The sequence below is a fragment of the Asterias rubens genome, chromosome 15 (genome assembly GCF_902459465.1).
Source record: "Asterias rubens chromosome 15, eAstRub1.3, whole genome shotgun sequence".
Lineage (NCBI taxonomy): Eukaryota > Metazoa > Echinodermata > Asteroidea > Forcipulatida > Asteriidae > Asterias > Asterias rubens.
The window spans coordinates 12,312,522-12,336,478 of NC_047076.1; the positions used below are offsets into that span (position 1 = coordinate 12,312,522).

Sequence of the window (23,957 nt, forward strand, 5' to 3'; positions counted from 1 at the left end):
ATGCAAATGAGTTGGCCTCGTGTAAGAGTACATGGAAAGGTGTGGAAAACCGAGGAACGGAATAAAGACACATGTTGATGCACATAAGATTGAATTCGTCTATAGTATTGGTTTAATCCGTATGTCTAGTAAGACTCTACAATGGTAGAAAGCTTTACAGTAAAAAACATTAGGTGCTGCAGTTTTTGAGAAATGGGTGAAACAATGTCACAAAAATACGTTATGTTAAAATAATTTTCGTCGTGGTTTAATACTCATTTTTTTTCACTACAGCACCTCAGCAAGTATTTTTAGAGAAGCTTTCTACCGTCATTATCTTCAAACTGTGTGAGCTTATTTAAATCTGTGGACGTTGTGTTTTGTGTCCTAAAAAATGTCCACATCAGACCCTTTAAAATTACACATTTGGTAATTACTCAAATAAATTATTAAAACATAAACACTTTACTTTAACGAGAAACAGAGAGCTGTTGTAACAACATTGTGAGAAACGACTCTCTGAAGTACGATAGTTTTTGAAAAAAGAGGTATTTTCTTTGTACGAATAATTTATTTGAATCTCAGAAAATTTCAGATCTTATGCCTTTCTCTGTTTCTAAAAACGCAAATTAGTAAAACTGCAGAAGTATTTTTTCTGTCAACAATTTCTTGCAGCTTCGATAACCAATATTGAGCCGTAATTTTCAAATATCTTTTTATTGTTTATATTCATTTATCTTGGTTTACATCAATTAGTGGGAACACTGGTCTTTGACAATATTACCAGGTGTGCCTATGCCTTTAAAACCCTTGTGGAATATCCATTAGCGTACGTCAATGCTTGAAATGGCCAATTAATCTTGGACTAATATTTGTTAGTACATTGTCCCAACAACTGTTACTTATAATTATAGAAGTGACTTCTTAACATGCTCAACTTTTGTCTCAATTATTTGAGTTTATTGGTTACCAGTAATTGAGATGTTTTCCAAAAATAATTGGCTAGCCCTATTTGAGGTGCGGGGAAATTACCCGAATTAATCCGAAGGTAGCGAAAAGACCAATACTATTACCACTCGATCCGATTGTAAACTTTAAGAATAAAAATGTTTATTTCTAATAAATGTCACATTGATTAAAGTAGGCAAATGTTGAGCAAGCATAGCGCACCATTTACTGCGTTGTCTTCAGTGCCTATGATTATGCGCAAAGTCACCGCAGTTTTGACATTTTGTCAACAGAGGGCGCTACCAATTTCGGTTTGTAGGATTAGGCCGTGTCCGAAACTACGACTTCGGCTACAGCTACGTCTAGATCAGCGCGTCTACCAGTGTTGAAGAATAGGCAGACGCGGGCGATCTAGCCGTAGCTGTAGCCGAAGTCGCCGTTTCGGACACGGCCTTAGTATGGTCTTTTGTTGTATTATATGTAAGAATGAAGACAATTGATGTGCCTTTTTTTATTTTTTTTTTTATTTTTTTTTTTAGATCCGTCTTCAAAGGAAGTATGGCATAACTTAAATACTTTACAATTTAAATCATATCAAGGTTACTTTTAAAATAAATAAATAATAATTTGAAAATGACTACACGAGAGCAAAATAATGAATAATCTAATCAAAACACTTCATAAAAGAAAACGACTTAATTACGTTTGCTGTTCCCGCCACCGCTCTGTGGGCCGCGCCATCTTGGAATACTATTGACATCGGCAATGTTTACAAAACTTTAACCAAACTAAGAGCATAAAATGGCAGACTCTAATGACATTATTTTCTCAAATGCATGTCTAATGAATGACAAGCTTAGAAAATAAACTTCAACAACTTTAGAAATAGAAATAAATACTACAAAAAAGGGAAAATTTACCTGTAAGAATGAAGACCATCCAAGTACATGTTATAGAGTTATCTTCATTGGAATTATGGGAGCACCAGAAAGCCTGACGTTGAGGGCGCTCGATCTACAAAATAGTTAGTTAATAGGAAGAAACTTGATTGAACCCAAAAAAGAAGGGGCACGTTTATACTCCTGTCACAGTCATTTTAATATCTTAGAGACTTCTGTAGACTTCTTCGAAGAAGTTTATTCGAGTTCTGTAAAAACCAAAAGCAATATTGAAAATGATATTTCTCTAATTTGTTCAAAGTTCCTTTATTCGAAGTTCCTTAATAACCATCCGTGTTTTTTTTTCTCTCGGTTTTTCTTTTCGTTCAACTTCGATTTTGAGCCCATTATGATTATTTATATTGGGACACACGTACAAGGAACAACACAGAGTTGATTAAGTTAAAGGCAGTGGACACTATTGGTAATTGTCAAAGACTAGCCTTCACAGTTGGTGTATCTCAACAAATGCATAAAATAACAAGCCTGTGAACATTTGAGCTCAATCGGTCATCGAACTTGCGAGATAATAATGAGTGAAAAAATACCCTTGTCACACGAAGTTGTGTGCGTTTAGATAGTTGATTTCGAGACCTCAAGTTCTAAACTTGAGGTCTCGAAATCAAATTCGTGGGAGATTACTTCTTTCTCAAAAACTATGGCACTCCAGAGGGAGCTGTTTCTCACAATGTTTTATACTATCAACCTCTCCCCATTACTCGTCACCAAGTAAGGTTTTATGCCAATAACTATTTTGAGTAACCACCAATAGTGTCCACTGCCTTTAAAGCCATTGGACCCTTTCGGTAAACAGTGTTGTCCAAAGCCCACACTTTGTGTACCACAACTTCTATATCAAATAACAAACCTGTGAAAATTTAGGCTCAATCGGTCATCGGAGTCGGGAGAAAACAACGGCAAAACCCACCTTTGTTTCCGCGCGTTTCGCCGTGTCATGGCATGTGTTTGCATAAAATATCAAAACTGTGAAAATTTGAGCTCAATCGGTTGTCGAGTTTGCGAGATAACAATGAAAGAAAAAACACCCTTGTCACACGAAGCTTATGCTTTTAGATGCTTGATTTTGAGACCTCAAATTCTAAATCTGAGGTCTCGAAATCAAATTCGTGGAAAATTACTTCTTTCTCATAAACTACATTACTTCAGAGGGAGCCGTTTCTCACAATGTTTTATACCATCAAACCCTCCCCATTACCAGTAATCAGAAAAGGTTTAAAAGTGCTATTAATTATTTTGAGTAATTACCAATAGTGTCCACTGCTTTTAATTGCACAGGTAAAATTGCAAAATAAGAAAAAAAAGAACGAAAAGAAAAAATAATATACAAAACATTATAGGAGAGAAAACAAACAAGTATTATAGCGCCCCGATGAGTTCAAAAAAGTAAAATAAATGACTGTCAAGTTAATCTCCTGATGCATGTCACAATTTAGGAAACAGACAAATGTAAATCTATACCTTTTTATCTTCTCCTACGGAGGTTTTGAGGGGGGGGGGGGGGCGGGGGAAAGGAAAGGATGGCCAATATACCACATGGTTTGTAGTACAGCAACATGAGATCTATAAGAATTAAAAACACAGGGGCATTTTAAAATACATTCGAAAATTGTTTTCTTCTTATCTGTAATGATCCTTAGGTTAATATTCTTTGACAATTACACACACTGTAATGTAATTTGAGGCATTGCATGGTTGGGGTATCAATAGATTTTATTTGTTTTGCGGCAACACCATCATGTGTGTATCTACCTGCTAGGTAGAATTTGTACTTATAGAGAACTGTCTGCTATACTCTACTACCGTGGAGTAGATTTTGCGGATTGTTCGGGGGACTTCTTAGTTCTAAAAAGAACTGTCCTGCTCCTTAACTACTACCCGGGCGGAAGGTATAGAACATTGGCTGGGACTACTACTTAAGCTTTGTGATCGTAATTAACTGTACTACTGCGGAGTCAGTTCTTGAGATTGGTCTCAACATTTCGACTAGCTTGCTTTAGTCTTCGTCAGGAGACTGAAGAGATAAGAAAGAAATGGGGTTATTTAAACCCAAGTGTATTATGCCTTTTAAAAATACTGTGTTTTTATATTCGTTTTGGTGTGATGAAATATAGAAGTAGACAGACGTCCACAATGGAGGAATAGATACGGCATTGCAAAGAAACAAAATGGCGGACAAAACCAGTGGTAAGTTTGAATTTGTACTAGCCTAAGATTAAAAAAGTTATAACAAGTCACTATCCCAGGACTTGTCGAAACTGCATCAGTTTTTATTAGTTTATTATGGAGTCTCTGTAAACTCGTCAGTCTAGAAGTGTTTATGGCAATGTCAATGGTTCTGGGCACCATTGGTAACAATTGTTTAAAATAATTGTTAGCACAAAAACATATTTTGGTAAAATGACCAATGGAAAGCTGTTGATGGTAAACAGCGCATGACATAATGCAGACGAGCCGAACTTAATTCCCTTATTAAACCAGCACAAGAGAAAACTGCGGCGGACAACCCGTGGACACCAGCAGCCGATTTCACGGAACGCTAGGATTAATCCTATCTCGAGTTTAGGACGAGTAACTCGTCCTAACTTAGGATCAATCTTAAAGGATTTGGGTACTTTTTCAAAATGTCCATAGATTTACATTAAACTTACAGGGTTTGAAGATTACGATAGTGAAAAGCTTCCCTTCAAATCTTACTTACTGAGGTGCTGTAGTTTTTGAGAAATGAGTAAAACAATGTCATGAAAATCCGTTTGTAAATGATTAAAATAGCTTTCTACTATCATTATCTTCAAACTGTCAGTTTAGTGTAAATCTGAGGACATTGTGTATTTTGTCCTACAAAAGTTACATAGACCTTTTAAGGTCTGCATGCTACAGTGCATGGTTGAGACTCAGTTGTATTCAGATTAATCCTAAAGTTAGGAAGAGTTTTGTGAAATCGACGGGTGCCTCCCTCTAGTCTCTGTTCTTTGTTGTCTGTTGTCAGTAGACATTGCATTTGTAATAGACTTTTAAATGAGCTTTTTCTTGCAACTTCCAGGAACCGCTTTTGGGCAGAGGGTCCCGCCCCTTTATGTTTATCTGAAGAGGGTTCTTGAGAAGTATCCGGAAGGAGGACAAATACTTAAGGTTTGTTTTATTTTGAATTGAATAATTCATTATATATGAATTAATAAATACCTTCTGTAGATCAAGTTGTTTGTTTTAACACATTGTTTTCAAGGCAAATGAGTTGACACCACTCTTCTTAAAGTAACACGTTGCCTTGGATCGGTCGAGTTGGTCTTTGAAAAGCGTTTTTTAACTGTTTGTTATAAAATGCATGGTTAGAAAGATATTGTAAATTAAAAGTAGAATACATTGATCTACACAAGAAATATGCCTCGAAATTGCGTGGTTTTCTTTTTACCTTGTCGACTAACACCACGGTCGGTCATTTTGGGGAGTTCTCTCAGTAATAATCTATGATCAAGCTTCATGTTATTATATAGCGCCACCATGTGTTGAGACTTGACCAAATGTCACATATTAAAGTAACGAAAGTAGAGTTTAGGTTTTAGTGCACACCTTGTCTCCAACATTACAACTCCTACACTCCCAATAAGCAATCAGACAGTTCTTGTTTTCTATTCTACATTAGCTAAATTGATTCTCATTTGAATTCCAGGAGCTTCTGCAAAACGCAGATGATGCAAAAGCAAGGAAAGTGATTTTCCTGCACGACAAAACGGAGCATTCTTCCGATGGACTGCGCTCGGCGGAACTAAGGGAATTCCAGGGACCTGCCCTGTACGCCTACAACGATGCCATCTTCAAAGAAGAGGACTGGAAGAGTATCCAGGAGCCGGAACAAAGTGGCAAGGTTGATGACGTCATGAAAGTTGGACGATTCGGGCTTGGCTTCATTTCAGTTTACCACCTGACAGGTGAGGCAATTGATCTGTAGAAAGCGGACCACTTATTAATATTATTTTTTTCTCATTATTTATTTTTGACAAAAACATTCAGAGTACAAAAGAATTTGTGCACGAATTGTATGAGAGAAAACAGCCCCCCCCCCATAGTTACACTACACAACTCTGGGACCCACTTTAGTCTTATGTGGAATAGTCCAGTCTAAAATATCAGTGACTTCGATTCCCCAAGGGTAATGCAATTTGGGGGGGGGGAAGTGAAGTGGAGTCAAGGGGAGTTAGTTTTGGCTTCATAAAATGACCGACCTTGTTAGTTCGCAAAGTAAAAGACAAACCACGCAATTTCGAGGCATATGTTTGTGTGGATCAATATATTCTATACTTTTAAAAATCTTTCTAACCATATTGATTTGATAACAAATAGTTTCAAACACTTTTCATAGATCAACTCGCCCGATCCAAGGCAACGCGTGTCCATTTAACGTCAACTGTTTATCTCACACACAAAATGATGGGGAGATCGTTATAACTCGCTTGAATGATCAAAAGCATAGTGTCAAATGAGTGGTTCTGTTTGCTTGCATCGCTGAGGTTACACTGTTTAAATATCGATCAACCATTCATAACAATCTGATTTAATAAGCAACAAGTCAATCAATTATTTTTTTCTCTTCTCAGATCTTCCGAGCGTCCTGAGTGGAAATAGCATTGGATTTCTTGACCCACTTGAACAGAACTTCAAACATGGCGGAATGCGATGGGAGACGTCTCCAGAAATCTTAGATAAATACCCAGGTCAGTTCTCACCATATCTCTTGGACTTATTTAATTGTACAGACAAGAAGTTCCGGGAGAGTGCTTTCAAGGGCACCATTTTCAGATTCCCGTTTCGAAAACAGCCATCCGAGTTAAGCAAGTCAGTCTTCAACGATAAGAGCCGTGTAACAAATCTCCTCGAGTCATTCCGCAGTGATGCGGAGATCTCGTTGTTATTTATGAAACATGTCGAGACCATCCAGGTGTATGAGCGTGACCATGGCAAAGCGCCAAAACTGGTCTTTCAAGTCCAGATCCCATCGGCGAAACAGGTGCAAGTAAGAGCAGAGCGAAACAACTTGTGGGCCAAAATGATCAAGGGGGACGTTACCGCTGTAACCGACATACATGTTGAAGCAAGTTACAAAGACAAAGCGACTCCCATTAGCAGTGTGTACGTCACAGTGAACACCAGCTCGGACACTTCTCCGAACTTGCAGACTCTTATTAAAGACGATGATCTAAAACTGAGGCCCTGGATGGGAGCGGCCTTCAAACTTTCTGGAGCTGGGGACATGGACAACGGTACAGAAAAACCTGGTCGCGTCTTTTGCTTTCTGCCGTTACCGGAGAGCGTACAATCTGGTCTGCCTGTCCACGTCAACGGATATTTCGGTCTGGGAGATAACCGGCGAGGTATCAAGTGGCCAGATAGTGAGTCTGGCTATGATAAGAAAGCTCAGTGGAATCAGCTTCTTGTCAATGAAGTGTATCCAGAGGTACATGCCAAATTGATCCTCAGGGCCATAGAGAAATGCGAAAAGAAGGCTGACAAGATACTCCCAAAAGATGTCTACAGGGCCTGGCCTAAGATCAACGAAGTCAAGAAGCAGTGGAAAGATGGTGTCATGAAACTCCTGAACCTTCTGAAGGACGAAAAGTTTGTTCACACAGATGGTGGTCAGTGGATGAAGTTATCTGAAGTTTGCCATCATACCGAAAATAGTGGACTTATTTCGAAAGTGTTTGCTAAAACGCATGGAATCCCACTGGCACAACTTCCTTGTCATGTTGTGGAGTCTCTTGATTGGGCAGGAATAGGCTACCAGGAAGTTACCCCCGCCATCGTGAGGAATCGAATCCGAGATAATCAACTTGATTTTCTGAGTCGACCAGAGAAACGAGAACTTCTCAAGTATGTGATCAGCGATGACATCATCGATGACCTACACAGCCTGAAACTCCTCCCCTTGCAAAATGGCACTTTCATCTTCTTTAATGGGACATCTGCGGAAGTTTTCATAAAAACTTACGAAAACCCAAGTTCACTTATTCCAAATGGAGCAAGCAACTTTGCTGTGGATGACCTGCCAGATGCACTGACTACCTCAGAAGTAGAGTCTCACACTCAATTAAGATTGTTGACTAGTGAACATGTTGGGCCACTATTACGTAAAACATTGCCGGCACACTGGATCAACAGTACAGACAGAGTACTGTCTTGGACACCAGGGACACAACAACAGCCTACGCTTCAATGGCTGATTAGTTTGTGGACATGGCTGACCAAAAATCAAGTACCACTAAGTTTCTTCGAAGGTATTCCACTCATTTACATGACACCCAATAGGATCGCCCGACTGACGAAGAGCTCAATGGTGTTAAAGGATGAACAAGGCCATCGATCTTTGACAAAAAACATATGCAAGTTGCTAGAGACGTTGGGGGCAGTTGTTATTCGAGACAAACGCCCAACATGCGATACTCACCACCCTGATCTGGGTGAGTTCATCAAGCCTCCAACACCTGAAGGAGTTATGTCAGTTTTAGAACAGTTTAATGTTAATGCGTGTGCCGTTACAAAGAAGTTGCAGAGCATGGGAAGCGTCGTTAAGGACGAGTTTCGATTTCTCATGAATCAACACGACTGGTTAAGCTGCTGGTGGTCAAGCAGTTGGCAAATAGAGCTCCTGAAGAACTTACCAATTTTCAGGTGCCAACAAGCCATGGGAATAGGCTACACAACAGTTGACCGCTGCTCCTTGGCAGTGCCAAAAGACTTTTACCGCATTCCAGTTTCTAAATTGCAGATTTGTCGTCTGATCCTAGGAGATGACTCGGACAGTCTAGCATTGAAAGTAGGCGCCAAAAGAGAAAGCACTGAAGACTTTCTGTCCGCCAATATTTTGCCTGGTGTGGAAACTGGGTACTATGATGACCAAACTAAGGTCAAGATCATGAATTGGGTTTTGGAGGGGTCTTATCGGTATCTAGCTGAGGGTTGTAAGTTTATTCCCACTGCTAAACGAGGTAGAATCGTGAGCCCAGGAGAACTGTTCGAACCCACCACTACCCTTAAGACCCTATTGGGGGAAATGGATGTGTTCCCCTCACCTGCGTATTCAAAAGGACGCATGATTCAGAGATTGAAAGAAGTTGGCCTGAAGAGTGAGGATGACATAAGCTCGGTGGATATTTGGAACATTGCGAAGGAGCTTTCCAGTGTTCGAGCATTCGGGCTTGCGGATGTTAGAAGAGGACAGGTCCTTCTAGAGTACATCAATTCTCATTGCGAACTCTTATCAGACTTCGTAAGCAATCAGCCACTGAGTGGGTTACTCATTAAGCTTCGTTGGGTTCCTTGTGTATCTAGCCCACCAGCAGCCCAGTACCCCTGCTCGGCTGGATGGTGTGGTAAATCCAACCAACTCTACTCCCCAAACTCTTTGGGTCTGTTTGATACAAACCTGTTGCAAGGTTCCGTGCTACCTCTACTCAAGCTACCAGGAATCAAGGATGAGCTGATTAACGCCTTCAGTCTCACAGTAGAACTTGAGCCAACCAACCCAAACAATGTCCAAAACGTCGTACATCAGCTAAGCAACTTGTCAAAGAATTACAACTCCAAGAAAGACGACAGCAATGTGACTGCTCTCGCCGTGTCTGCAATTTACGAGTTCCTTAACCAGGTGTCAGGAACTGATCTGAAGCTAGCAGCTGAAAAGCACATCAGCACCAACCAGCCCTTGGTTTGGCACGGCTCTGGATTTGCACCACTTGACAAAATAGCCATTGATAAAGGAGCTCTTGGAGTCAGTCTGGTACCCTATCTTCACACAGTTCCGACAGAGCACAAGGAGAAGTATGGAAGCCTTCTGTCGAGTATTGGTGTACGACAGACCTACCAAGAAGATGAACTGTGCAGAGTTCTGACAAATGTCCATCAAAAATATGAAAGAGAACAGATTAGGCAGGAAGATTACAAAGGGGACCTGACTCTTGTGAGCAACATTCTCAAGTACATTGTCAATCTTGAACAGTTTGGCCACTTACCTGAGATTTTGGTGCCTTGCAGGACCTCCACGCAAGTGCCTTTCTGCATGAGGGGGGCTTCGGAATCCCTGTATGTTGATGACGAAAGACTGGCAGCGCAGCTGTCCCCTGTTGATTTGAATGGGGTCATTCATGAGTCCATATCGAATGCTGTTGCTAAGCGGTTAGGGTTACGACCGCTCAGCCATGAGATTGCTCCCGTAGATCAGGCACTTGACCGAAGTTATGAGATTGCAGGGCCAAGTGAGTCTACTGCAAATGCCATCAGGCGAAACCTTGAAATGTACAAAAGAGAAGACGTCTTCAAAGAGCTTATCCAGAATGCTGACGACGCTGGAGCAAATGAAGTCAAGTTTCTGATCGATTGGCGAGGAAACAAAAACACTTCAAGTGACCTTCTCAGTGAGAATATGAAAGCATGTCATGGCCCTGCTATCTGGGCATACAACGATGCTTTCTTCTCAAAAGAGGACATTCAAAATATTTGCTCTATAGCAGCTCAAAGCAAGAAGCTGCAGCTAGACAAAGTAGGGCGGTTCGGATTGGGTTTCACGTCAGTCTATCACATAACAGATATGCCCAGTGTAGTCAGTGGACCATACATACTAATTTGCGACCCTAGGGCTACCCATTTGGGTGACCGTATTCGACCCCAACAGCCAGGTATAAAGCTAGATCTGACAAAGGAGGAACATAGACGGACCATCGGGCATTACCCGAACCAGTTTCATCCTTACAATGGTATATTTGGTTGCAAACTAGACCAGACAACAGAGTCATATCCGCACACTCTGTTTAGGTTACCACTTCGCACAAGTGCCGAGGTGAATGATGGCAAGCCGAATCAACTTTCAGACAGCAGCTTCGACTCACAGAATGAGACACAGCCTTTAATAGACTTATTGAAGGAATCTGCAGAGACACTACTACTGTTTACTCAAAACGTGACTTCAGTCAAGGTGCTGGAACTCAAATCGGATAATGTGGAAAATATAGAAACAGTTCTGTCTGTAAAGGTCTCCAGATGTGAAGATAAAAAGATGCCCCGGTCAATTTGTAATCCAGAAGGCAATTTGATAAACGAACGCAGTATCTTGAAGGCGACAACCAATGCTTTGAATTCACCAAGTTCTACCACAAGTCCATCGACAACAATGATTGTTAAAGTAACAAGAGAAGCACGTCCGTCTAAAACGAGTGGTAAAACCAGACTGAATAAGATAGCCAAACATTTCATAATCAGCTCCTGTATGTCAAGAAGAGACCAGATCGATGAGTTGGCTTCCAGCGACGAAGGTAAAAAACATGGCGTCTTGCCGTGTGGTGGGGTCGCTGCAAGGTTAAACTTCGAGAAGGGTGGTTTAACACCTAAACAAACAGAAGGTGAAGTGTTTAGCTTTCTACCGTTAGACGTACACACAGGTCTACCTTTCCATGTCAACGGCAGTTTCCTCCTACAGCCGAATCGTCGACAGCTTTGGAGCAACTCTTCACATAGTCGAGGCTTCACTGAGGGCCTTTGGAATGAACGGATGATGAAGGATGTACTTTGCCAAGCACTTATGAACCTCCTGGAAGACCTCACAAAGCTCAGCCAACAGGACATCGATGCGACTGACTTCCAGTGTCTGTGGCCTGTTTGGGAAAACTGTCACAGTGATTTTCATCCGTTGGTTCGGGAGTTCTATCGGAGAATAAGGTGTGACAGTGTGCCCAAATTGTTTCATGCCGGCACAAAATGGCTATCAGTGGAGGAGTGCTTCTTCGTCACAGATTCATCTTGCAAAACCGATGTAAGAGACAGTATTGTTGCTATCTTGAATACGCACAGTTCGTCACAAAGATTATTTGTGGAGGTGAACGAGGATGTTGTCAACAGTATGGAGCATGCTTGCAGTAATGAGCTTAGTTGTAGAGACGACGCATTCACAAAAAACACGTACAGTGTTGATCGATTTTTGCGTGAGGTATTTTTCCCTCTGTTGGAAAAACTCCAAACAGAGGACAACGGCTGCTTAGAGCAAAATCATCGAAACAAGTTGATTCTCCATGTCTTGGACCTTCGTCTTGGGGCGGAAAACCAGACCAGCTATGACAACCTCTTGAGAGATACAGAATGCATACCAACATCTCCAAAAGGTGAAGAATTGGCCAAACCTGGACAGCTAGTTAACCCCACAGAGGAAATTGGACAGCTCTTCAGCGAAGATAATGGTAGATTTCCACATGGAGAGGCATACAGAAAACCCTCCCATCTGCTCTCCTTAAAAGAGCTTGGAATGGCTGTCGATGACCTGCAATGGGAAGATATATGTGACTGTGCAAAATCAATTTGCCGTGGAAGGAATCCCTTGGGAAGAAGTAAAATCTTACTGAAACTGATTGGTAGAAAACTTCTACAAAATGAAGAACCGAGCTCTGAACAGAAGGATGTGATATTGAAAGCAGATTTACTTCCTGTCCTACCGAAGCCTGACGGATACCCATCTCAGTGGTACTCATGTGGTGAAGAGTTTACGTCTGCATCGGAACTATATAGTTCCAAACATGCGGACATACTTGGATCTGTACAACCTATACTAAATGAAGAGGTACTAGGCACCGAAGCATTGGACAAGACAAACAAACGATTCCTTGGCTTGAAAGACAAGACTGTAAGAGTCAAGGATGTGATACGGCAGTTGGAAACGCTCATTGAGCAACCAGAACATAATCAACAGAGAACATCCGCCATGGTTGTTAAAATATACTCTTTCCTGCAAGGAGAAATTGTTGGGGAGGAAGGCTCTGTGAAGAAGGGGTACGAGGCCTTTGTGGAAGAGCTTCAAAAAATGAGGTTGGTGTTTTGTAAAGGCAGTTTTCAAGACATCAAACAGGTTGCCTTTTACTTTAAAAGCGAATGTCAAACCTACCTGATGCGAGTTCCTGATGAGCTTTCACCCTATAAGACTTTGCTTAAGCTCTGTGGAGTTAGAATGAGTTTCGGAAAGACAGATTTTGTTCAAAATCTACAGATTCTGCACGAGAAGTATCAAGAATCGCCCGTCATTGAACAGGATCTCGAAACAGCCAAGGTCTTGGTAACGGAATTATCAGAATGGCTTGGCAATCCTAGCAACAATGATGACATTACGGAAATAGTGTCTGAAGATGACGAAATGTTTGTGCTGGACCAGAACAACATTCTACGTCAAACGAAAGAACTTACCTTCAACGACATGCCCGGGAAAGACCATAAACTACTGGATGGCAAACCCCTTGTACACACCCATGGTGATATACCACATGATAGAGCTAAGCTGTTAGGTATTGTGACGGTAACAGAAAGGCAGGTTGCGTGTTGCTCCTCCTCTATTGGGTTTGAGAGAGATTTTGGCCAAAAGGAGAAGTTGACAGACCGATTGCATAGCATTCTAAAAGACTACCCAAATGTGTCTGATGTATTCAAAGAGCTGCTTCAGAACGCTGACGATGCTGGATCGACAGAAATTCATTTTGTTTATGATCACCGAAGTCATGGCGGAATTGGGCTCGGGGAAGCTTGGGCAGCCACCCAAGGTGTTCCAGCATTGTGCGTGTACAACAACAAATCGTTCACTGACACAGACATTAAAGGCATTCAGAAGGTTGGGATTGGTGGCAAAGGAAGTGACGTCACAACAACTGGACGTTTCGGCATAGGTTTCAATGCTGTCTACCAGCTCACAGATTGTCCAAGTTTCCTGACGAACAAGGACAAACTCTGTGTGTTTGACCCGCTTCTAAAATGCATTCCTGGTGTGGAAGAATCTTCCCCCGGAAGGATGTTTTCAACAAGTGAGGGATTTCGGGAGCAGTTCCACGATATGTTAACTGGATACCTGGAGGATCTTGAAGAGTTCAACGACAAGGAGGGCACACTCTTCCGATTCCCGCTTCGTAACTCTCCATCTGATATATCTAAAGAGTGTTTCAAGTCATGGAGGGTCAAACAATTACTCAAGGATCTTAAAGAAATGGCACTCGAAGCACTCCTATTTTTGAATAACCTCCAGAAGATAAGCGTTTCAAGCATTGATGAAGAGACAAAGAAGCTGTGTGAGACCTACACTGTAACGTCATCACTACCAGAGTCTGAGTTAGAGCGCACTGAGCTAACAGCACACCTACAGAGGCTCAAAGATGACCCTTGTGATACAATCACATCTAAGTCGAGTGTTTACAACCTCGTGATTAAGGACTCAAAACATCATGTGCAGGAATGGCTTGTGTCACAGATGTTGGGATTTGAAAGTCCACTAGATGATGCGCAGGTCCTGTCAAGTACCTCAAGTTCGAAGAGACCTTTACCCAGAGGTGGAGTGGCAGCTCCTGTAAGTAAGACGGCTTGCCAACTTCCTCAGGGAATTTCTCAGAAGAAGTACAAGGCGTACTGTTTCCTCCCATTACCTTTACAAACCGGTTTACCAGTTCATGTCAATGGAATGTTTGAACTGGATTCGTCTAGGAGTAACCTTCTTAAAGGTAACGAATTTGTAAAAGGAGATGGTGACAAAACAGATGACGGTTTTATTCATAGATGGAATTTTCTGTTAGTGACTCATGTGATTGCACCGGCTTATGCTAAGCTAATTGAACATGCAGGAAGAAGTCTGCTCGGTGAGAAATTTTCCAGCCATCCTATCGATCAAGAAATCGGAATTTACAACGAGCTCTTTCCGACAGATTTAGATAAGCTTCAGGGAGAATGGAAGGTACTTGCCAAGGAGACTCTACGTTATATCGAGAAGAACAACTTGGAGGTGTTACCCGTGGTTTGTCCAGAAGAAGGTGGTTGGACTGTCATTTGGCATGGCCCAATTACAGAACAAAGTTCAGCAGTCTTTGATAACTTGGAAGCTGATGACAAAAAGTTACAAAAAGTAGAACAACTTGGTGACGATATCTCTAAGTTAAGGTGCTTCTTGCAGAAAGATGGCATGCAGCTGTTGAAAAGTTCTCCTGAGCTGGGCCAGGCATTTCAGGCTAGCGATGTCAACATTGAATATGTGTCTCCAGCAGTGGTTCTAAAACACCTAAGAAGAGCATGGACGCCGTCTAAATTAGCAGATACTACCTTCAGTGATTATGAGACATTTCTGGTTGTACTGAAATACTGCCTGAAAGGAATCTCCGATCCACACGAACTCGATGGCTTACCATTCTGTCTATCGAACGCAGGAACCCTGAGAAGCCTCTCAAATGAAGATAGCATCTATCTTACAGAGTATTCTAAGGTGCTTCCAAGCCTTCAAGACAAATTTCTGAAAGATGAGTTGGTTGATCTCTTCAACAAGTGGTTCGAGGACAAGGCTGCAGGTACTGATCAACCAGAAGCTAAAACTGAGAACCAGGCGTTCTCCTGTGGAGTATTCAAGAAGTTTAACATCACACAACTGGCCCATCATTTGGGAGACGTCCTACCAGCTGACTGGAAAGGTTGCAATAAGTATGTTGACTGGACACCAGAGCAAAATGGACATCCATCTGAAACTTGGCTGAGGGATTTGTGGACTTTCATATGTAGTGAGGTTACTGAGGCTAATGTATCGACGTGCCTGGAGCCTTTATCTGCTTGGCCTGTGTTCCCAACGAAATCAGATAAGCTGGTTCCACCTTCATTGTCGAAAACCGTTGTGTTCTTAGACAGCTTCAATGACTCTGACCACAGATTTGAACAAGTAAATGTATTGCAAAATCTACATCTCCCCGAGGTTAAATGGCAAAGCATGACCCAACAAGAACCCTTGCAAAGGCTTTCACTCGATCTTAACATTTTGCTTCTTAACCATCTAGCACTGCCAAACAAACAGACGAGCATCACACATGTAATACAGTTTATGTTGGAACATGGTTTTGAGGTAGGGAATCTATCAGTGTCTCATAGTACACTCCTACTTGAGTATTTTCAGGAGGGATGTGACATGTTGGAAGATGACAGCTGTCAGTGTATCAAAACGCTTTCGATATTTGTCATTCATGATGACACAACAATCAACCTAACACGTTATGACAGCTGCCATACTAGAGCCTTTGACGAGAATGAGATGGTTGAATCTGACACTTGGATGCCTTACAAGAAGTGTGTTTTTCTAAAGCCCCGCTATAATTTGAAAAAGATTTATGAGCACCTCGGGATCACCGACATCACAAGTGCTGACATTTATCTTCGGTACATTTTACCGAGTTTTCATTTGCTAAAGCCAGAAGCTCGAGTTAAGCATCTGAAGAATGTGCAGGACAATGTGCTAGGCACTGCTTCAAAGGAAGAACGACGTGACATTATTCACAGTCTCACCGACATTCCATGTATACCAGACAAAGACCGAGAAGGGTGCTTCTTAACAGCTGCCTGCTTCTATGATCCATCAGTAACCATATTCAGCAAATGTGTTTCCCCAAGCAAACTGCTTCCTGAATCCATGAAAGAGGTGGAGAAATTGCTGAAAGAGATAGGGCTAGTCCATAAGGTGACACAGGAGATGTTCATCGAGTTTGCTAAAAATGTAGAGACAAAGGCCAGGGGAATTTCTGAAAAGGAAGACCTCAAAGCCCTCCAAGTCATATCAGAACTACTTATCACACTAATTGGTGACAGTTTGTCTGGATATTCAAGAGACTTTATAGTTGACGGAGAGTTTCTGCTAAAGATTTCAAACATACAGTTCATCGCTTCTTTTGAGATTGATAAACAATATGTCGAGATTTACCCCACATTCCCCGGAACTGGGATTCAGAACAAATTCAGGCGTCCTTTCATCTGTTTTCGACAAGCAGTTCCATATCGACACAAGAAATGTGTGTGGTCTACTGCTATGTTGCTACCACCCTATGCAGAAGTCAGTAACGTAAAGATGTGTCATTGTGAACGGAAATGCAAATGTGACAACAAACATGGTTGTTGTTCTTGTAAAAATAAAGGGAAGTGCCAAAACGGAGAGATGTGCTCATGCGAAAAAAAATGCAGATGCAAAAACGAAGAGTGTAAATGTGAAGAGAGATGCAACTGCAAAAACGGACAGCCGTGTCACAGCAGGGAAAAGAAATGTGAATGCAAAACAAGCCACGATTACCTTGGTATTGTGGACGATGTTCTTGAACTAGTGCTGTCACATGCCCAAAATGTGGTTGATAAAGTCTCGGAAAATGATGATGAGAAGAAGAGGAGGGTTAAAACGGCACACGATGTTTGCAAAAGCATCTTGAAGTTCTTAGAACAGTTCCTGAAGACTGAAGAAAATGAGTGGAAGAAACAGAATAAAAACGGTCAGCAAGCAGAGTTCTTTAAGAGTGAGAAGCGAGAGGAGATACAAAACTGTCTGCAGTCTGTCTCAATTTGTCCGGTTGAGGAAGGACACGTGTTTGTCAGAGCAGAGCAGTTGGTATTTGACATGATCGAAGAGCATGCACGGAGTTTTCATCCATACTTGTACAAAACACCAAGAGACTTGCTTGAAGTTGAGAACGTTCTGAAACTTCTCGGGGCGCGACAGACTTGCTCCTTAGATCAACTTGCGGGAGTGTTATCCACTCTCAAGGCAAGATGTGGTGATAATCGTCTGGGCCCAAATGAACTGCGAGTTGCATGTTTAGCAGTAAAGGATATATTCAACTTGCTTCACTCAAAAACACGGGATCAGCTGTCAGTCTCAGTACTGTACTTACCCAGCACGACACTCATCTTGAGAAACTCCACAGACCTTCTGTATGCAACTCCAAACTTAAGGGACCATTTTAAAGGAAAATCTACTGACATTGAATTTCTTATTCAGCTCAGCAAGTGTGAATTGGCAATGTTTGATGAAGTCCGTCTAATTGAACTCCTTCCTGTTAAATATCGCCCGAAGAATTTTGGCGAACAGATGCAGGAGAAGCCGTGGGAGACTAACAAAGACTGCCTCGCAGGGCAAAACTGCGAATACTTGGAACACATCAAGCGGATTCTGTCCTCAGAAGAGCTGACAAGAGTCTTGCTTCGACTTGTAAGGCACCAGATGGAAGGCGTCACACCACCTGACTCTACAATAGACAAAATCAAAGCCTTGCAGAATTTCAGCAATCTCTCCTGTAAGGTTCAACTCCATACGGGATGGTATAATGCAAACGGGATACTCGAGATTGCTCAGTCACACACGAGTCAAGCATTCTTCGAAAAAGGCACCAAAACGATTCACCTGGAACATCGTGACCTGCCTTCGATGCATCATACAAGTCACACATTCAAGCAGGTCGCAGACAGCTGCAACCTTCTTCTTGGTGATCTTCTGGACCCTACACACGCGAGTTACCTGCAGAGTGCCTTGGACTCGAAACATCTAAGCGACATGAACAAGAAGCTTTCTGAATCGAACATCCCAGAGTATGAAGAGGGTGACATCGCCAGAGAAGATACTTGGGAGGAGCACTATAAACTAGGAACTATTGTTCCGTCTGACATTCGGCACTTCCTTGACCAAGACCCGTACAACCGTTTCAGCCAGGACGAGATCGTCGGGTACGAAAGAAACATCGCTTATGACACGACTACGGAGATCATCTTTGCAAGAATTGTAGAGGAAATTGACCAGAGTGAGGGGGAGACATCCTTATCTCGAAAGTTCAAGATAGACATCGGGGAAGACAAGAATCTCATCGTTAGCGTAATAGCATTGTATAAGTTCCTGACCCCTAAAGAGCCAGAACCTAACCTGTCGACCGTTCCATACACAGGAGAGTGTGGGCCTGAAGCACCCAGCGCACCTGAAGAACCTGAAACACTTCCAACCTATGCAGATGCAACTTTAGAGGAGATTATGAAGAAAGACAGAGAGCAGATTCGACAAGAAGTAGAGGAAGCATTCAACCTCGAAGAGGGAGACCGTAAAAAGGTCGTTCGTCGTCTCTTCCTGAGATGGCATCCTGATAAGAACCGTGGACAGGAGGAACGTACCACAGAGGCATTCAAATTTCTCCAGGCAGAAATAAAGAGACGCGAGTCCGGATCTAATTTCAGTGAGAACTTCCCAACCTGGGCATCCGAAGCCAGGCGTGACGGCGAGTATCAACGTGATTACTTCAGACGCTGGTACGGACACGGGCGAAGAAGACCAAGAAGGAATCGCTCAAGGGGTACCTTTGTCCCACCTTCATTCTCCAGGGATAGGCCTGATCCACGGAAGGCCCGACTGTGGTTCCGGCAAGCCGAGGAACACTTCGAGAATGCTCAGCAAACCAACCGACTTGTCCCTGGTCACATTCAGTGGGTAGTCTTTCAGGCTCACCAGGCGGCAGAAGTAGCTCTTAAAGCAGCCCAGTTCGGGCTGAACGGAGAAGCTGATTTAGTCACTCATGAATTGGTCTCCTTGGCCGGAGCAATCCGTTGCGAATCAAGCCAGCTCGTAGATAAAGCAAGCGAGTTAGAAACTCTTCACTGTCAGTTTAACAAGCCACGCTACCCACAGTTTTCAAGGACCAGTCGGGAAGTCTATGAAGGCATCAATGCAGTAGACGTACTAAAAGTATGCGAGGAGTTACTGAATATTGTGAGGACAATAATTGGAGTAAGAGTTTAACAGCTTTTTGATCAAGTTCACTTACTCAAAAACCAGTTTCTCTAACAGTTTATAACCGGTTTCATTAGCCTTCTAAAACTGGTCTTATTATTGGTCTACAATCGGTCTTTTACCGGTTAAACTAACGATCTAAACCCGTTCGCAAGGTCGTGGACTGATTCAGGTAATGATCTACCTTTACCATTCAAATGAAGTGAATGGTGGAGATCTTTGGTTTAGTTTATACAAGAGCTACGCAGCATATTTTGCGTGACAATAAACTTTGACATTTTGGAAAGCGTCAATGTGTTTCCTGTTCCTTTTTCTGTTTTGTGTAGATTTGCCTTAAGTTTAGTTCTATCACCAAGCACGGTTATAATTATAAGTAGTTTTTGAGTGTAGTGATGTTTTTTTGCTGTCGTCGTTAGCTAATCATGACCGATATAGAGGTTTATATTGTAATACACGTTGTGAAAATTGCTTTAAATGAAACAACAGTTATTCATATTGGTTGCTTTGTGGTGTTTGGTGATGGTTATGTACCTTTCAATTGTATAAAATGTCAGTTTTTACTATTTTTGATCTGATTAGTAAGTGTTTGGTACTTTGTGATCGGGTTTTCATACAGATTTTATGTTGGTACTAAGTGTTTTTTGTTGATCTGCAGTACGTGGATAGTTGTATTGACTACCTGTGTACATATATACTACGTGCAGTTGCTATTGTGTTAACCTGAACTTTTTTTGTAGAGTGTAGTAACTGATAATAATTGTTTAATATGGAGCCTTATACATTGCTTGTAACGCAAAACGTACGAGTACCGGAACATTAGGTGGATGATTTGATTTGATTTGACTTGATTTGCTTCATCATTTTGTATTTTAACACTATTAGTTTCAAGCGGCTATGCAGTTATTGAATAACAATTTCAACGATAATTCTAAATCGGTTCAATGCTTTATTTTTATTATAAAGGTTTGCGCACTAGTAGACGTATGACGTATGCGGACGCATGTATTGCCGTGTATTTTCAATACAAAGGTTTGCGCACTAGTGGATGTATGACGTATGACGGACGCATGTATTGCCGTGTATTTTTATTATAAAGGTTTGCGCACTAGTAGACGTATGACGTATGCGGACGCATGTATTGCCGTGTATTTTCATTATAAAGGTTTGCGCACTAGTGGATGTATGACGTATGACGGACGGATGTATTGCCGTGTATTTTTATTATAAAGGTTTGCGCACTAGTAGACGTATGACGGACGCATGTATTGCCGTGTATTTTTATTATAAAAGTTTGTGCGCATGTATTGCCGTGTATTTTCGTTATAAAGGTTTGTGCACTAGTGGATGTATGACGTATGACGGACGCATGTATTGTCGTGTATTTTTATTATAAAGGTTTGCGCACTAGTAGACGTATGCGGACGCATGTACATGTATTGCCGTGTATTTTTATTATAAAGGTTTGCGCACTAGTTGACGTATGACGTATGCGGGCGCATGTATTGCCGTGTATTTTCATTATAAAGGTTTGCGCACTAGTAGACGTATGACGGACGCATGTACATGTATTGCCGTAGATTTTTAGTATAAAGGTTTGCGCACTAGTAGACGTATGACGTATGCGGGCGCATGTATTGCCGTGTATTTTCATTATAAAGGTTTGCGCACTAGTGGATGTATGACGTATGACGGACGCATGTATTGCCGTCCTTAGATTTAGTTAACCAATAAGATTATTTTCTTTTGACTCATTGTTAAAGGCATCGACTGTCATTGGTTATTACTCAAAATAAATGCTAGCATAACAACTTGTTTGCAATGTAAAACTAATTTTGTGAGAAATGTTCCCCTTTAAAATCAATCATGTAGTTTTGAGAAAGAGGTAATTTCTCCCTGAAATAATAAAATACTTCAGCTGAAGCCGTTTTGTTATGCATCTGAAAGCAAACAAGACTTTTTTCTTTCAATTTTGCAAACTCGATGACCAATTGTTTGCAGTTTTTTATGCATAGTTTGGCTGGTACAGGTCTTTGACATCTACCAAACGTGTCCAGTGTCTTTAATCATGGAGGTAGAAATTAGTCTACTTCTACCTCTGCTTTAGCCAATACGATTGTTTTCTTTTTACAATTATTGTCAAAATTATATTTCGGTTACTTATTGAGTCAGTACACATTGAATTTGTGTTTCCCGACAATAAATGCCAGGTTACTTTATTACAGCATTGCTCTAACCTTCAAAATGCATATCAGCAGATCCCAGTTACTTATTGGTTCAGTATAGCGAGTTTGATTCATGAACTCCAGCAGTACAGGCCAGGTTACTTTTACAGCATTGCTCTAACCTTCAAAATGCATATCAGCAGATCCCAGTTACTTATTGGTTAAGTATAGCGAGTTTGATTCACGAACTCCAGCAGTACAGGCCAGGTTACTTTTACAGCATTGCCCTAACCATCAAAATGCATATCAGCAGATCCCAGTTACTTATTGATTCAGTATAGCGAGTTTGATTCACGAACTCCAGCAGTACAGGCCAGGTTACTTTTACAGCATTGCTCTAACCATCAAAATGCATATCAGCAGATCCCAGTTACTTATTGGTTCAGTATAGCGAGTTTGATTCACGAACTCCAGCAGTACAGGCCAGGTTACTTTTACAGCATTGCTCTAACCATCAAAATGCATATCAGCAGATCCCAGTTACTTATTGATTCAGTGCAGCGAGTTTGTTTCATAAACTCCATCTTTAAAAGCTGAGTTACTTATACAGCATTGCCCTAACCATCAAATGCATACAGCATATTCCAGTAACTAATATTGAATGGTGTAAATTCAACTACAATATAATATAATAACCGTAATGACAATCAACAAACAATTTCGACACTTACGCCAAATATTAGTTCTATACACATTTAAAAAGTATTACTGTTAAAGTTTTATATAAAAATAAAATCTAATTTTTCAAATTAGTAATGTTTTTGTTTTTATTAATAGTTTTTTAGATCTAAATAATCTAATACACAATATACCTTAATACTGATGTCGTCACAGTCTAGGAATTGCAGTACCATTCAGTAACAGCACTTATAAGCAATGCAGTAAACAAACCATGACTTAATCAGTACAGAGGTTTTAGTCGTACGCATGAGAACAAGTCCATATTTTAAAACAACCTCGTCCCCAAATGCACACTAAAACGTTTGCATTTGACGGTACGTTTGCTACACACCATTATGTCTTTAGATAGGGCCATATCACACGAGGCAATTAACAGTTAATCAGTTTCACGCAGACTCCAAGAAGAGAAGCCATTCACATTTCAATGTTAATTTTTCTTGTAGATCGTATGTAAGACAATTTTGGAAAGATTACTCACGTGCTATCGTGTAGCATGCGCTGCAGTTGGTTGCCTTCCACTTTGGCAGTAAAAGTCGCCTCGTATGTGACAATGCCCGTACACCAAACACACTCCCTGCCCTGGACTCAAACACTGTTGATAAGTGCACGCTTGCAATGCTATTGTACTCAGTTCCATTGTCATCAAAGACGGCGATCAATGAGAGAATGTGCATTCCATCTATTGTGTGTTCGACACGGCATGTTAAGAGGGAACTCCTTCATCCATGCATGGAGGAAGGAATTTCTTCCCACAGGAATTTCTTCCACCATAGGCAAAGGAATTTCTTCATCCATGCTCCATGGTAAGCTCTCTTAATGTAAAATATAGAAAAAACAGTCGTTTTGTCTGCCATACCTCTCTTGCAAAGGACCATATGGCGGACAACTCTTTGTAGAGTGAAAGACGGGTACTTTCAACTCGATTAAGAGTGAAGTTGGTTCCAATTTTACTCAAAAAGAGTGACACAGATTGACTTTCACTCTCAAAAGAGTGAAAGTGATACCACTCGGACATGAGAGTGACATTTTCACTCTTTGACATTAAGAGAGTGCCAGTGTGGAGGAGACCCCACCCAAAACGGCGACTTGTGTAGACGTCTAGTCCGTGATAGCGCCCTCTATCTTTTACTAACTGGGGTGGGGCCACCACAAAATCCCACATGACACAGAATTCATGTAGGGCATTATGGTTGGTGTCGAAGTACAATGCAAGGCACACTATTTCATCGACTGTCGTACATAACGGTATGTCGAACATAATGGTCCATACGTTTAAAACCTAAAGGGCACACCTTTTTGTTTTTGTTTGTGTTCATTTAATTATTTAACTAATTTATGTTGTTTGATGTTGGTAGACATCCTATATTAATCATTGTACAAGTTGTCTAGTTTCACCAAAAAATATACATTTCGAGTTATTATTTTCATTTCCATTTAAACCTTTGATTTCTTCTAAAGTTTACCCGAGCAGAAACACTGTTAAAATGTATTTATCGAATATTAAACCTGAACAATATTTCAGATAGAACTATATATAATTCATACCTTGAATTCATAATTCAAAAATCACACGACGGATTGTTCCATCTTTGGCTTTTCCGGAAT

At 41.2% G+C, this 23,957-nt stretch overlaps 1 protein-coding gene across 1 annotated transcript in view; it reads left to right on the forward strand.

Annotated features, from left to right (window-relative positions):
- The window catches only part of LOC117300281 (sacsin-like), a 27,986-nt gene extending 6,617 nt beyond the window's left edge, over window positions 1-21,369 (forward strand). Inside the window, exons 2-6 of the mRNA XM_033784015.1 lie at window positions 3,998-4,070; window positions 4,927-5,015; window positions 5,554-5,812; window positions 6,479-20,611; window positions 20,910-21,369. Of these exons, the coding sequence (XP_033639906.1) occupies window positions 4,052-4,070; window positions 4,927-5,015; window positions 5,554-5,812; window positions 6,479-19,458 (13,347 nt within the window). The 5' untranslated portion in view covers window positions 3,998-4,051 and the 3' untranslated portion in view covers window positions 19,459-20,611; window positions 20,910-21,369. The remainder of the gene's footprint in view (window positions 1-3,997; window positions 4,071-4,926; window positions 5,016-5,553; window positions 5,813-6,478; window positions 20,612-20,909) is intronic.
- The last annotated feature ends 2,588 nt before the right edge of the window (window positions 21,370-23,957 follow it).